Genomic DNA, 16820 nt, shown 5'->3' with positions numbered 1-16820 from the left:
GGTATACGAGTAACTTTGAGAAATTTTAATACAAGTATTTCTCACATCTACAGTGTATGCCGACATGGTTGTATGCACTAATTTTTATTCTACAAAAATTAGCAAATAAATTATACAAAAATTAGATTATACAAAAAATTTGCAATATCATGGAATTTGTCTAATTGTACATCGAAACTTCAGTCTACTGATCTAAGTGGATGAAAGGAAAATATTCGTACCAACTCGCGCGGAACAGAATAAGTATTATAAGTAATATAAATTGTTCATTAGTTTTTAAATACCTAAGCATTGTAATATCTTAAACTATGTTGAGGCTAGTTGAGTTGAGTCAGTGCACCTGAGCACTTTTACTCTCTATTAACTGCGAGGTTTCTACAAAACCCCTCTTTGCGCCTTGACTGGATTTTTGTTTATCACTTCATTAGACTAAGCAATAAAGTGAAATATATAAAAAAATGATAAAAATAATCTTGACAATACACTAGTTCACATTTTTGCAGTTGTCAAGACAAACATCCTGGAATTTCATTCTACATTGATTAACCGACCCTTATGCACTTTATTTATTAGATGTGACATTCAGTGATTATTTTTATTCCAAAAGTTAAAAATTTGTGTAAGATCCATTCACAGTGGATATTTTAAAGAATTTGTCATTTAATAGAGTGTATTTGAATAAGAAAAGTTTATATTGAGCAATATTTATATAAAACTTTCTGGATTTGCCAGACTTCTTAAACTTCTCACAAATCTCAAGCTTAAAGGTGGCTTCAATGAAAGGAATAAGAAATGCATAAGCAACTGAGTTTGGCCCTGACAGCTAGGAAGCAAAAAAAGTTGACGGCTTTAAGGGTGACTAGATTCTGCAGGCCAAATCACCAAGTCATTAGGATTTCTTGGCAACAATTTTTAAAAATGCCACTTTTGAGAGCAAAATGTTGCCTGTGATTACAGGCCGTTTATAACAAAATTTTGGTTTTTTCTCGATATATTTTTAGATGTCACCAGCTTTCTCACACTATAAAAGGACCTGTTTCTAGCTTGTATTCTTTAGTGAATATTCAACATCGATGTGTTATTCTCGTTGAATGCTGCTCCTAAATATTTAAAGCTGTTAATGCCTTCAAATTCATATGTGCCTATTCAAATAAAGTTTAGTGCTACTTTAGTCGACGATATAATCATGTACTTTGTTTTATTGCAATTAATAATCATACCTAACCTTTTGATTTCTGGTTGACTCTTTTGAAATACTGCACTCATACTTGTTGTGTTCCGTGCGATCAAACCTAAGTCATCAGCATAACCAGGCAATTGCGTAGATTTATCTATGTTTGTATTTTTATGGTGAATTTCATCGACATTCGATACCATGTTAAAGACAATAACCAACAAGGACTCCCTTTTCTTAGTCCTGTGTTTATTCTAACTGCATCTGATTTGTTGTTTTGAATCTTCACGCACGCTTTTGTATTTTCTAATGTCATCAGGATTAATCTTATAATGTTTTCCGATATGACTTGCATCATGAGAAGCTTTTGAATTCTTCTTCGATTAACGCCATCGAATCCTTGTTGAAAGTCAATGAAAAGGCAATGCATATCAATTTTGTGCTACATACATTTCTCGGCTACATTTTATAAATGGGGCAGAGAGAACTGATGGTCCATTTTGCAGACATTTTTTTTCATTCCACACCTTTCGTGTTATGGTATACGATAAATGATGCAGTCTATCACCCCCATGTTTTAATATCTCGGCGTTTATATTGCCTATGCCAGGATCTTTATGTTTTTTAAGACTTCTAATAGTGCTTACTACTTTGTCATATCTAAGTTCTTTCTCGTACGGAAAAACGTACATCCTCATCATTGTCCGCGCAATTTAGGAGACCTTCGGAATATTCTTTCCATGTATTCAAGATTTCAGGTTCTTCATATATGTTATTGCCATCTTTATTTTTGCATGTATTTATTCTGGGTTGATATGCATTTTGACCGTTCGCAACACCTTTATAAAACGACTTAGTTCTATTGACATTTTTGTCTGCCTCTATTTTCTCTATTTTGAACTTATCTACCTGTTTTCAATCCTAGGCTGTTGTTCCAGATTTATAACTTAATTATTTTTTACTGGGATAGGTACGCATTTTCAAGCATTTCCTTTTACTAAAGCTATATTCAAATGTTTTATCTAAGAATATCTTTAAAGGGTGGATAGTTTCAGGCTTTCATAGTTATATACTCGATTAGACATCTATCATTATTGGCATTGCCTAACAAAAAGTCGAATGAAGATTTGTCACGTCTTTATCACGCTCCTTTTATGACCGATATTTTGTTTTTCACTAATCTGAATTTTTCGATTTGCAGAGAAATTAACAATAATTTTGATTTTGACGAGCACATGACTTTCTGCACAAAATGGCTATTAATGAAATCACGGGACTTCCAACTCCAGGAATTTAAAAGTTTTTTTAACACACTACCATATGATTACTATATGTTAATTATAAATTTTTATATAAATAAGAACTAGATATATATCACAGCCAAATCATACAAATTTGATTTACTTTTTTAGTAGTTCTCATTTCCGAAATGTGAAGAAAGTGCAAAATAGCTATAGCAAGATTGCAAGCAATTGCAAGAAACTTTGTGCGTGTATTATTGTTCACTGCAAGCTCGCGCAATTTGTGCATTTGGTGCACTTTACAGTCATTTTGCAAGACAAAGTGCATACCTCTAGTATTTTCAATAGTTGTATAAAAAAAAAAAATAAATATATCGATGCCCCGCTGTAAGATTTATTTATTAATTTGGTAATCACTGACGTAATTGCCACAAATCAAAGAAAAATAAGAAAAACTTTGTCAAACAAGAACCAGAATTTCTAGTTTCAATTAAAAGTATTTACGTATGTCATTGAAATGGACTGACCATACTGTAGGGATGCTTGAAGACTGATCAAAAAGATATTTTTCTATTAAGTTAAATAGGTGATCTTAAAAGAGAATAAGCACATATGAAGAATATGAATTAAGAACAACTGGCAAAAAGAAAGTGTCGCCAAAAATAACTGTTATTGACTAAAGGTGCCATTAGTTTTTCTTCCAACAAATCGTAAAATTCAATTAATATTCCTTCAACTTTAATGCTGTTGGTGTACCACTGTTTTTTATCCATACTCCCAGACTGTTCTCTAATGATAGCTTGATAAATAGGAGTACTCAAGACTTATAATAATGATTGTCCGATTTGTTTGTAATCTGTATATGGTATTACAACACAAAAACCACTCCACTCCACTTACTTGTCAAAATAAAATCTATTTAAATATACAATATTTATGTAATATGTTTTTTAATTTAAGTCATTAGGTTTAAAAAAAATGTTCTTCTAATTAATAATTTATTGTGAATTTTTTAAGCGATTGTTGCATTATGCAATTGCGCATTTGAAATGAAACCAAATTCTTAGTGCAGACACAAGATTTTTCGTTATTCAAAATTTTAATAGTGGCAATTATTTATTTTCAATATGCTTAGCTCAATCTATAGCACAGATTTCGTCAATCCAGCCTCTGTAACTAAGGATTTCCTCAAAAGGCATAAAGGCGCTATAACTTGTAGTTCCAAAACTCCAACTCAGTATCGTTTCTCTGATATACACGTCGATATTGGTTGCGATAAACATCCAAAGGAATTAAACAAAATGTTAAAAGTTTCATTTCCTGAACTTCATGCAGATTTTGAAGAAGTAGCGCTAGAAAAAAATTTTAAAAAATATTCAGAACAAGATAAGCTACCTACGTTTCCATCAATGACAACCTATCAACATTACTATGGCATCCCAGAAGAGACAGCTAGACCGAGCATTGAGAAGATGGTATTAGATTTTGACGGCGAAGCAAAGAAGAAAAACATTGATGACAGATTGCGTTATCTTTATGAAACAGATGAATGTCACCCGACCTATATACGTCAACTTATTGAAGGTGAAAATTCCAGTTACCAAAAACAACCCAATTACAGTATTGAAGATACTATTAAGAATCCATTGATCACTGAATATAATAGTACGATCAGTAGAACAGGTTGCATGATCAATCGTAACAAGTTACATGCTGACGCTGGTTCTAAACGCCAACGCACTTATAAACTTATTCACAAATGTAAAGAGCGCAGACATTAATCGAAAGGTTTCCTTATTTACGTTGTTCCATTTTTCTTTCGGTACACATTCCGGAACACATTTACAACCGGTGCCAAGGATGGAACACTATTAAATAAATTAAACTATTAAAGAATTAAAGAAAATCCATAGCCACAATGCTTAGCGTTTGAGACTGATAGTACCAAGATGGTTAGAATTGATCAAGATTCCTTTTCCTGATTAAATAAATTTGATTAACGCATTCTGATTGTCAGAGAAGTTTCTGAGTTATCTTAAAAATGCATTTGTTTACTATCAAATGCAGAATTCATTTGGAAATTGCAGTTATTAAATAATAATCTTTTATCATTAGAATTTTTTCATTTGTGATTTTTTTAACGTTTTCAGTTTAGTGTTGTACTTTATATATGATATGTACTTTATCTGGAAGTTAGAATCTGCTATCGGCTATTAACTAATTTTAAAGAAACTGGACGTTTTTGTGCGTAAATCATTATTATATGGCATTTACACTGGCTGCAAATGGCTCATTCTATTTGAGACATTTGAAAGTGTTTACATTCGTTCTAATTCATTCATTGTCATTTCAAACAGCTGATTTTTCAACTTGTCGTTGATTTGATATTTGACGTGTGCCAAAAATATGTTGAATGATAGTTAAGTATACCTTCAAACCTTACAATATAAACTGAAAACTTTTTTTTAGCTCCGATTAATTTATTTTTGGGAAGGAAAAGAAGCAAAAAGAGGTGCATCGTTTACAAGGAAATCCAACCACCAACCCCCTTTTTTTGCAAATATGTCAAAAACAGCTTTCTTACACTGTCAAAATGCCATGAAAAGCTTTTATTTAGGATATGTTCAATGTATTCATTTGTAATTGGTACATATTTCGAACTCATTCTTACCCTGTTGGAACTCATTTATACAGAATGAGATACAATGAGCGCTTAAGATTTTATATGCAAAAATGAGTCATTTGCTTCTCATTTCTGATTTTTGATCAAAATGAGCCATTTGAGGCCAGTGTAAATACCATATTACTTTACTTATAACAGGGTTAATGCCAAGTTAATAACGTTGCTGTGCTATGCAGGGATGTTAGTAACTAAAATGTTAAAAATTTTGTAGCTTTGTTTAGCTTCATTTAACACCGTTTAACGTAAAATTTTGTACAACTTTTCTTTTACCAAAAAAAAATGGGTGTAAATACTTGTGCATTTGCTTCTATTTTTGTCGTATAAATCCTTATCTTTCCACTTTTTCCACAGCCGAACGGTCACAAAAATTCTTTTTGTAACTCACCTCCAACATTACCAACAAAAGTTGGTTTAGTTGAATATGCACAAAGGTGTTCGTTGTGGAAACCAGGATATAGACGGTGCTACATGTTTGCAGACAAGGTGTGCGTTCTACCAAATCGCACCGTGTATATTTAAGTAGGCATACCAAATTTTGGTCTGAGATATGTATGCGGTAAAATTAAAACTTTAAGTCTGTTAAGTCTGAACACATGTCTGCTCGTATATATCGAAATCTGCAAACTTCTCATAATTTAAGAATTTTGGTGAGCATCGGACGAGTAAAGATCGCGGAAAAAGATTGAAAAATAATTGAAAAATTACTAGACATTTATTTTCTTTAAAAAAAACAAATTTGAAAAAAAGTACTACAAACAATTTTTAAGGAAGTTTATATATATAAAAAATTATTTTGTAAATATAAATACTAAAATACATTTTAAAGAATTAAATTAAAAATAATTTTAGTTTTAAGAATTAGAATAAGAAATTATGTTTAATTCTAAGAAACATGAAATCTTCATATAATAAAATAATGAAATAAATAACATGTTGTCATTATCATCATATCAACTCCTTCAGTTTTGATTACTGTTTTGCACTCTGTATTTGCTCCGCTATTGTTATGAACCCAGTAAAAAATAAATCAAAATGAAGTATGCGTACCTTGTTTCAAAGTGTATAGTAAAGTGCATACTTGAACTTATACTTGGTGTGCAGATATGTAGCATCGTTTGTATCATGTTCATATGATTATGACTACGACTGTATATAACAACTCTGTTTTTCCCAGCAACGTTGCTAACTTTGTGCTCACATATATTTCCAATTTTTTTTAACATTTAGTGTTATTCTAAATCTCGAACAGGGTATATCATTACAAGTACTTAAAAACAATGGTTTGTATATTTCATGCTTATTATTAATGAAAAAGAGACATTCAAGTCGTTTTTAAATGTGTAAACTAATAATAAATAAATAAATTCCCATAATAAGGAAGACGAATATACTTCGCCGATAAAGAAGATTTCGCCGTCTAAGGCAGAGGAAAATTATAATGATGAAATGTTGGAAAAGACTGCAGTTAAACATGCAGGAACGTTGTTTTTACTAAAAGAGTGAGTGGTTGGTCTAAATTATATGCACATCAGAAACTCTAAATAATATCTTACAGTGAAATAGCACGTGGAATATCCGGTACGAGTTCTGACACCATCATACTTGTCAATACGATGCAATCTGCTTTGGATAAACATGACTATATAAAAGGTATGCCATGTGACGAGTTGGTAAAACAAATATTCACCATCAAACAGACTGACGCGAAATATGGCAATTACCGGCCTTTTGGTGTGCACGTTTCGTACATGGGTTCCGATATGCGCTTTTATTATGAATTATTTGAATTCGATTCAAAAGGCAATAGTTATATTTGGATGTATACTGCTATTGGGCAGAACTCTGAGACCGCAAAGTTCATAATGCGAGAAAATGTCATTAAATCCGGTTATCAAATTGACTTAAAGCAAGCTAAATTATTGGCTTTAAAAGCATTCATTAGGGCCTTTAACCTCATTATAATCACGGAGGAGTATATAGATTTAATGACTTTGAAGAGCGTTGAAGGCGAGATTATTGTAACCCAAACTTTGAAGGAAGAAATGAGAGAGTTAGTCGATTATCTTGAGAATGGTAAGTAAAACATTAAGTTATTGCTATGAAGTATTGCTATGAAGCACCTAATTTTATTGTTTATTAAGTGCTTTTGAAACATATATTTTGAAACCTATAAAAATAAATGGATAGTTTATAGGACATAGATTATATGTGCTATATAAAACAGGAAAATATAGATTTCCTATAAGATTTGTGTGCCTACTGGAGCACTACCTGATCACTGTGCAATTGCATCACTGTGCAATTGCATCATGGGTAGTAAAGCCTGATTAACAATTATAGACGAATACTAATTAGTCTATAATTGTATTTAAAATAAATACTATATATATATACTAATATCTGAAAATTTATGTATATATATATATATGCTGTGGTTGGGGCTAATCAGCAATGTAAGAAAATATATTAGTTGACTCTAATAAAGTCCATGTCAGGCTGATCTTTACGAACCCACTTTTTTCCAAAATTTTTAAAGTTTAGCCTCTGGGGTTAATTGCAATGGAAACTTAAACTGCTTAAGAGTATGGATTCATTTATGAAGAAGAAAAACAAATTTTCTAGTGGAATGCCAAAGTAATCATAGAAAAATGTAGACCACCTAAAAAATGTTCAATCACAACCTGCATATTATATTAGATCTGCTGTAAACTGCGACATTTTTCAATAAGAAAACAAACACCAACAGATGACGCCATCTGTCACTTTAATACACATGAGAAATACACATATGTTAGTGTAGCTGAAATAGTTGCTCTGAATACTGCATTTTCATTAATTCGTTGTCAAATACCAGCGTCCAAAAAATCATAATCAAGCCAATAAGAATATATTATAACATTCATAAAATATATTGTAGATGTAATTAGTCTCACGAAGTCGCAACGCCGTGTAAATGATAAACTTGCTGCAATGAGAGACGGAGAGTTCTTTTTTTTCGAAAAGAGAAGGCCCATATGTTTTCAATTATTCAGCGAAGATCCTCTTTTCATGTAAGTTGCAATGATTTTTAAGTTTATATAACTACCAAACTATAATTTATTTGAAGGGACGTGGAACCAGAAGACGAGGAAGAATTCTGCGAAGCTTTACGCCGCATTAAAATTAGTGACTTTTCAGAATATTTTCAAAAAGCTGCGAAATTTGATCCAGATGCTTCCGATTTGAGTGAATATCAGATTTTCTTTAAAAACCAAAACATTCTTTGTTCAACTCCGCATGGTTCCATAAGCGGTAGTTCATGGCAGAGCGTAAGTTTATGTAATCATTTATATTACTATTAAATAAATAATTGTGACTATCTACTTTAAAGGCGGAAATTTGCATCATGTTTCCGCCTACATAAATAAACATTAGAAATGTCAATTTGTACGACATGAACTAAACTACAAACATTTTAACGAACTAAAAACTTAACATCACAACACAGTTTTATCTATTTTTACACACGTCACAACTGCTATCATCCCAAACACCTAATATTATACTTAGTGGCAACAAATGTTGAAGATATCTAAAATAAAGTTTATTTAATAAATATTTATCATATATATTATAAACTACTATCAAAACCCAACCCCGCATGAAACTAATTGCTACATGCACTCGCAATATATCTGCAATTACATTGAAATTGAAATTGATATAATACTTAATATATAATAATAATAACATTATTTATTTATTAATTATATTTATATTTTCTCTGAACACATTATTTATTATTATAATAAATAAAATAAATTATAAGAAATACCAACAACCGAATACAAGGTAAAGCACGTTTATAGGAATCAAAACAAAACAACGAAACACCGAAACAGGAATTGTCATAATATTCGCCGTAAGAAGAATGTTAAGACTGCTTAAAGAGACGATCAAAGAAAGTTGAGTATGCATGCTGAGTACTACATTGCAGATGAAATAGAAAACTGCAAACGGCAAAGTAAACAAGAGTAGCACAAAAATAGCTGTAGACAAATAGCTGTTCCATCTCATGTGTCAGTGCCCTTCAGTGCCGTTCAGTCAAGAACTCAAGGTTTGTCAACATTTTGCCTGGGAACAGGTAACATTGTCCAGTATTCGATTGGAGCTCGTCGTGTACGGTCACAACTGCGTTACTCCGAAAAGTCAAATCGCATCAAGAAACTCAGGGGCTCTCACAAGTGGGCGGTACAGTTTGCCAAGCACGGAACAAGTGAAACACTTGGACAGGTACTGGGTCGGAGCTACTGCTTGCGAAGCACTAGTGACTTTTAAACTGTCGGAAATCGACCAAAAATTCAGGGATCTTCAAACTATGTAGTGACTTTAAAACTGTATACAGTTAAAGGCATTGCAGGGACTTTAAAACTCTCAGTACCAAAAAGTTTCAAAAAATTGTTAACTTGATCTAGAACTAACTCAATCCACCATGGAAGAAGTGGGCGTGACTCCTGCGGACGTTGATGTCTGTATTCAAAACCTCACAATCAAGATTAAGGAGGCCTTGGATGCGATTCGAAAATTTGCCCAAATTACTGGAGACCCGATGAGCAGAAGAGAACCCAATCGCTTCTCCGACGAGATCAGGAAAAAAATTGGCAAGCACAATAATAGAAATAGCACGAATTCCTACCAGGTATTGATACAGACGATAAAACCTTTTGGGCTTTAAACAAGTACCTCAGGGTTAAACGTAAGTTGGCAGTGCCGCCCATTCATGGAGTGAGCGGCATGGCTCTCACAGACATAGCCAAGCCAAGGTCTTTGCAGGTACTCTGGAGCTATAATTTCAGTCAAATGTTGATAATGATTATGATACTAAGGAGCAAGGAATTATTACAGAAGAGAATTCACTATGTGCCCCATTAATGTATATCAGAGTGCTGTAGCGATGAGATTAACTGTATCATATTGAGTCTAAAGACTAGATCAACACCCGGACACGACAAAATCAGCAAGAAATACCTGCGTAAATGTTTCCCAGAAGACGCTATCCAATGCATCGTTAACATCATCAACTGCTTGGTCAGGCTTGGCGAGTTCCCAAAAACCTGGAAGATGGCCTCGGTTGTAGTGTTTCCTAAACCGGACAAGAATCCCATATTCCCGCAGAACTGGCATCCTATCAGCCCGATCCCATCTCTGGGCAAGCTGGCAAAACGAGTAATTCTGGCTAGGCTAAAAACAGTGGTGAACGCCCTAAATATCCGTCCGGACGAACAATTCAGATTTAGGGACGATTTCTCCACGAAAATTTAACTAGCCAGAACAGCATAAGTGATACAAACCAGTCTAAATCAAACTAAAAACTAACAGACTATACAAATTAAAATCAACATCACTCTTTTGTCCGCCCAAATAATAGAAGCAGGTGTACCTCTAGGATCGCCACTGTCACCCACATTATTTAATATATATACGGTAGTCATCCATCTTAAGCCCCGAATCAATGGCGCTTTACGCATACCACACGTGCTTGATCTACTCTGTCCGGAATGCCATGAATGTAAGCAACACCTTACACGGAAATAAAGATCCCATGTTGGAATAGTTCCCGAAATGGAAGATTAAAATTATCAATGACAAAACCAAGGCCATATTTATAACATGAAAGAGAAGGCAGCATCCTCTATGAGTAAGCGTCAGAGATACGGTGGGAGGAGAGCATAAAATATCTGGAGGTCACGTTTGAGAAACGGTTCAATTTGTATAAACACATAAAATGCACACGGAACAGCTGCTCTAAAATTTTACATCTTCTTAAGCCGCTGTTCAAAAATAATCACTACAACCTCAAAAATAGAAAGCTACTATATACTCAAATATTTTGGGCAGCATTACTATACAAATGTATTACATACAGCAAACCCTCAAATACTGCCATTAAGCAGTTATCGAATCTCAGAATGGTTACAGACTCATCCGGGAGGTATGCAGATCTAAGGTCAGGTTTTGCTTAGTCTGATGAAATGATAAACAATAATCCATTCAAGGCATAAAGAAGAGTTTTGAAGATACCTCGCAGTTAATAGAGAGCAAAAGTGCTGTAGTACACTTCAACAAAGACTAGACAAATAGCTTCAACATAGACTAGACAAAAACTGGCTATAAGAAAACTGTTTAAGATTCCATGGTACATTAGAACAACAGACATACACAGAGATCCAGAATCGACTAAGTGAAAAAATATATCAGGAACAGAACCCTAAAATTATTCACAAAAATTGATACGCTGCCCGACCCCGCCCTAATGAATCTCAAGTCAACCTCAGGACCCACAGGAAGATATGCTGACCAACGGTCCGTCATCAGTTAAACGATAAATAACGATATGAATTCCAGTATAATTAAAGCTTAGCATGGGGCAGGTATAAGCCCCCGGCCACAAAAGACTAAAAATGCACAATAGCACTAACTCAAGAAACCACATCAACCCACTGCACGGTTCTTAATTGAAACACTAAATGAAGTAAAGACAACGTTGAATTTCATATCAGAAGTATTATATTTCAGTTCCAATGGTACATCATTCAAAAATGCATGTGTTAATTAAAATACTTACAGTGGTGACATTCACAGCAACCACTGAACGTGATTGATCATACCACTGAACGTGAAAAATTTACATAACTCCAGCGACTTGTTCATTTACTAAGTGGTTATAAATTTTTTGACAAATTCGAACATTTACCGAGTTTTTTTTTATTAATAATAAAATAAATTGACAGGCGAGTATCGCTAGATTACTATAAGACTAACAGTTAACAAAAGGGAGAGATTCGATCCTACCTTGACGAGCTGCGGGTATTGCTAAACGTTATTCTGCTGAGTCGAATTAACTTTCAATGAATTTTTTTTAAATATTTATTTGCTCATTTATTTTTATATAATTAACTTTTAAACTTTTTAAAGTTAATTATATATTTATTAACTTTTAACTTTTAAATAACCTATGGATAACTGCCTGCAACCTAGTCGAAATTAATTCAATCCTGTTGCGTGAATCAATTTCATCTTCTAGAGCTAATTTTGATCAAATTTCATTTATTTATTTATATTATGGTATCAAATAGTCTTCGATATTTGTCAATAGTCTTTTGCTGTTTTATGACTGCTCAAACATTTTCAATGATATTAAGCTCAGGGTTCCGTGGAGGCCAAGGGAGAACAACATGATTTAACTCTTTTGAAAATTTGTTAGATCTCCATCATTTATGACATGAAGCATAGTCGAGTTGTTGAATCCAGTTATTGGTTGGAGAGGGTATTGATAGGAATACATTTATCTCTATTTGACCTTTAAATTTAAAACTTAATAGGTATGTTTTCTAAAATAAAACCATAGTAATTTAAAATACCAATATAATCAAACTGATTTAATTTGCCATCTATAGGTACTAAATCTCCAAACCGATAGTATGAGAACATCTCCAAAACATCACCGTATCGCTTCCAAATCTGTCAACTTTTAATGTTGTCGTGAATATATGAAGTGCTCACCAAACGCACAATGAAATTGAAACGCGGATTCATCTGTCCATAAAACATTATACCAAAACTGTAGAGGCCATTTAATATACTCCAAAGCATGGGAGAGACGATTTGATAAGGTCATTGAAGTAATATAGACTATTTTGGTTTTGATATTAACATCTTCTTACCTATATGGTGCAACGCATTGCACCATATGACTAAAGGCTCAGTTAGACTGTAGGTAACGTAAGAAATTAATTCAAAGCGAAATGCACAACCAACCAAACTTGTGTGTTTGATAGAAACGAAATAAACAAAGTACACCGTTTTTGTTTATTTCGTTCTTATCAAATACGCAGATTTGGTTGGTTGTACATTTCGCTTCGAATTAATTTCTTACGTTACCCACCGTCTAACTGAGCATTAAAGGTGTTCGTTGTGTAAATGATTATGACTTCGTCTGTATATAACAACCCAGCAATGTTGCTAACTCTGTGCTCACATATATTTCCAATTTTTTCTAACATTTTGCGGTATTCTAAATCTCCAACAGGGTATCATTTCATTATTATTAATGAAAAAGAGACATTCAAGTCATTTTTAAATGTGTAAACTAATAATAAATAAATAACCTCCCATAATAAGGAAGACGAATGGACTTTGCCGATAAAGAAGATTTCGCCGTCTAAGGCAGAGGAAAATTATAATGATGAAATGTTGGAAAAGACTGCAGTTAAACATGCAGGAACGTTGTTTTTACTAAAAGAGTGAGTGGTTGGTCTAAATTATATGCACATCAGAAACTCTAAATAATATCTTACAGTGAAATAGCACGTGGAATATCCGGTACGAGATATGACAGCATCATACTTGCCAATGCGATGCAATCTGCTTTGGATAAACATGTCTATATAGAAGGTATGCCATGTGACGAGTTGGTAAAACAAATATTCACCATCAAACAGACCGACGCGAAATATGGCAATTACCGGCCTTTTGGTGTGCACGTTTCGTACATGGGTTTCGATATGCGCTTTAATTATCAATTATTTCAATTCGATTCAAAAGGGAATAGTTTTGTTTGGATGTATACTGCTATTGGGCAGAACTCTGAGATTGCAAAGTTCATAATGCAAGAAAATGTCATTAAATCCGGTTATCAAATTGACTTAAAGCAAGCTAAGTTATTGGCTTTAAAAGCATTCATTAGGGCGTTTAACCTCATTATAATCACGGAGGAATATATAGGTTTAATGACTTTGAAAAGCGTTGAAGGCAAGATAGTCATAACCCAAACTTTGAAGAAAGAAATGAGAGAGTTAGTCGATTATCTTGAGAATGGTAAGTAAAACATTAAGTTATTGCTTTATTAAGTGCTTTTGAAACATATATTTTGAAACCTATAAAAATAAATGGATAGTTTATAGGACATAGATTATATATCCTTTATAAGATAGGAAAAGATAGATTTCCTATAAGATTTGTGTGCCTACTGGAGCACTACCTGATCACTGTGCAATTGCATAGATGCTTCATGGGTAGTAAAACCAGATTTACGATTATAGACGAATACTAATTAGTCTATAATCGTATTTAGAATAAATACTATATATATATACTAATATCTGAAAATTTTAATATATATATATATATCCAGTGGTTGAGGTTAATCACATGTAAGAAAATATATTAGTTGACTCTAATAAAGTCTATGTCAGGCTGATCTTTATATATATATAATATATAATATATATATATATATATATATATATATGCAGTGGTTGAGGTTAATCACCAATGTAAGAAAATATATTAGTTGACTCTAATAAAGTGTCTATACCAGGCTGATCTTTACGAGCCCACTTTTTTCCAAAATTTTTAAAGTTTAGCCTGGGGTTAATTGCAATGGAAACTCAAACCGCTTAAGAGTATGGATTCATTTATGAGTAAAAAAAACAAATTTTCTAGTGAAATGTCAAAATAATCATAGAAAAATGTAGACCACCTAAAAAATGTTCAATCACAACCTGCATATTATATTAGATCTGCTGTAAACTGCGACATTTTTCAATAAGAAAACAAACACCAACAGATGACGCCATCTGTCACTTTAATACACTTGAAAAGTACACATATGTTAGTGTAGCTGAAATAGTTGCTCTGAATACTGCATTTTCATTAATTCGTTGTCAAATACCAGCGTCCAAAAAATCATAATCAAGCCAATAAGAATATATTATAACATTCATAAAATATATTGTAGATGTAATTAGTCTCACGAAGTCGCAACGCCGTGTAAATGATAAACTTGCAGCAATGACAGACGGAGAGTTCTTTTTTTTCGAAAAGAGAAGGCCCATACATTTTCAATTATTCAGCGAAGATCCTCTTTTCATGTAAGTTGCAATGATTTTTAAGTTTATATAACTACCAAACTATAATTTATTTGAAGGGACGTGGAACCAGAAGACGAGGAAGAATTCTGCGAAGCTTTACGCCGCATTAAAATTAGTGACTTTTCAGAATATTTTCAAAAAGCTGCGAAATTTGATCCAGATGCTTCCGATTTGAGTGAATATCAGATTTTCTTTAAAAACCAAAACATTCTTTGTTCAACTCCGCATGGTTCCATAAGCGGCAGTTCATGGCAGAGCGTAAGTTTATGTAATATTTTATATTACTATTAAATAAATAGTTGTGAGTATCTACTTATAGTATAATTATTTCAGGAAAAAGGATTTGATGAAAGTGGTGAAACTTCCTCCAGCTTCTAACCGGAATTTAGAGTTATTTAGAGAACTTCTGCATATGTTTTAAGAGGAAATCATAATCACATAATTTTCTAATTTTTTTAACAATATTGTAAACAATAAAAAATAAATTCTCATTGGTAATTTGTATAGAAATTTTATGTTACAAATAAAATTTTAAAAGCATAAACTTTACTTATTTTCTTAAAACAGCTGCTTACCTATATGACGAGAATCAAAATTATATATATTTAATTAATAAATATGTATACAATTGTATTTAAGTTATCCACAATTTTTTAGTATGTGTAATTCATTTGCGGACTTTCAACAGGCCTTTTCCTTTGTAAGCATATTTGAAACGAACAACTGCTTATATTAAAAATAATATATACAAAAACAACACTGCTGACTTATTTAATCCAACCTTTTTGAAATCACTTATCTAATAAGCAGCTCAAATCGTATGGTTGCCAAGATAAAATTTCGTCTATTGTGAACGATTTTTGGAAGTACATACAAAATTTCTAGTTAACTGTCAACGAATGATTTCGTTAGTAATACCCGCTTAATAATAATACCCGCTTAAGCTATAAAACCAAATATATTGCATATTTTATATTTATTGTGAACATAACATATTAATATAAATTAATGATTTATATTTGTGAGCTTGTTTTCCAAAATGTCACCTCGGGATAAGAGGAGCTCAAATGAGTTTTATATACTTGACGATGCTGACGATATAATAAATAATAGTGATACTAATGACAACAATTATAATGACAAACATATCAACAATAATAACAACAATATCATTGACGACAATGACAACAGTATCTCAATCGAGGAGCTACATAATAATATTAGGTTCTGAAGATTCTAAAAAGCACATCAAAAATATTAAAACTGATGTAACAACGCATATTTCTTTTGATAAACAGAAGAATAAACTCTATTCTGGCACGGTGGAAAAGGAACATGGTCCTCACTAGGAAGGCAGAAATATGCACTAGTAAGGGTCTACCATGGAATTGAGGTAGAAATAAAGAAAACGGTTAAATTCTTGGGCAAAAATTTCGATCAAAAACCAGGCTTTCTTCTTGACCTCCCAACCCTCTTGAAGTTGGTGTTGTACATCAAAAATAGTACATTGGCGCTATTCGACCCAATCACACCATCACACCTCATCTTATATGGTTCATTTATCTGGCAAAATGAAACGTAAAACACTATAATCGCATCAGTTGATTTCAAGACTAGTGCCTTGAAAAGCCAAATTCAGCTTTTCGGCGAATCAAATCGGGAAATGCTAGCATAAGCGGAAACATATACGCAGACAAACTACACAGTAAAGGAGCAGCTTTACCGATGGGACCAGAATCTTTCTAAAAATTAGACAACAGTACTCTACTTTCTCTCATAAAAATTAAGGAAAACCAGAACAAAATGAATAA

General features: G+C 32.7%; 1 protein-coding gene across 1 annotated transcript; it reads left to right on the top strand.

Annotated features, from left to right (window-relative positions):
• The first annotated feature begins 6289 nt into the window (after positions 1 to 6289).
• On the top strand, positions 6290 to 15484 carry LOC119662603. The gene is made up of 10 exons (XM_038072258.1): positions 6290 to 6378; positions 6476 to 6597; positions 6654 to 7171; positions 8016 to 8148; positions 8205 to 8406; positions 13259 to 13380; positions 13437 to 13954; positions 14877 to 15009; positions 15066 to 15267; positions 15343 to 15484. The coding sequence occupies exons 1-10, from the start codon at positions 6376 to 6378 to the stop codon at positions 15385 to 15387; spliced, it is 1998 nt and encodes a 665-aa protein (XP_037928186.1). The 5' UTR covers positions 6290 to 6375; the 3' UTR covers positions 15388 to 15484.
• Positions 15485 to 16820: the final 1336 nt, after the last annotated feature.

The sequence above is a fragment of the Teleopsis dalmanni genome, chromosome X, assembly GCF_002237135.1.
Source record: "Teleopsis dalmanni isolate 2A chromosome X, ASM223713v2, whole genome shotgun sequence".
In the NCBI taxonomy this organism is placed as follows: domain Eukaryota; kingdom Metazoa; phylum Arthropoda; class Insecta; order Diptera; family Diopsidae; genus Teleopsis; species Teleopsis dalmanni.
This window is presented reverse-complemented; position numbering and strand designations above follow the sequence as displayed.

What these genes read in the sequence shown, in the direction of transcription:
- LOC119662603 (XM_038072258.1), top strand. An exon ending in AGCGAAGATCCTCTTTTCAT is followed by an intron (nt 8,149 to 8,204) that starts GTAAGTTGCAAT and finishes ATTTATTTGAAG; the next exon opens with GGACGTGGAACCAGAAGACG. An exon ending in AGTCGATTATCTTGAGAATG is followed by an intron (nt 13,955 to 14,876) that starts GTAAGTAAAACA and finishes AATATATTGTAG; the next exon opens with ATGTAATTAGTCTCACGAAG.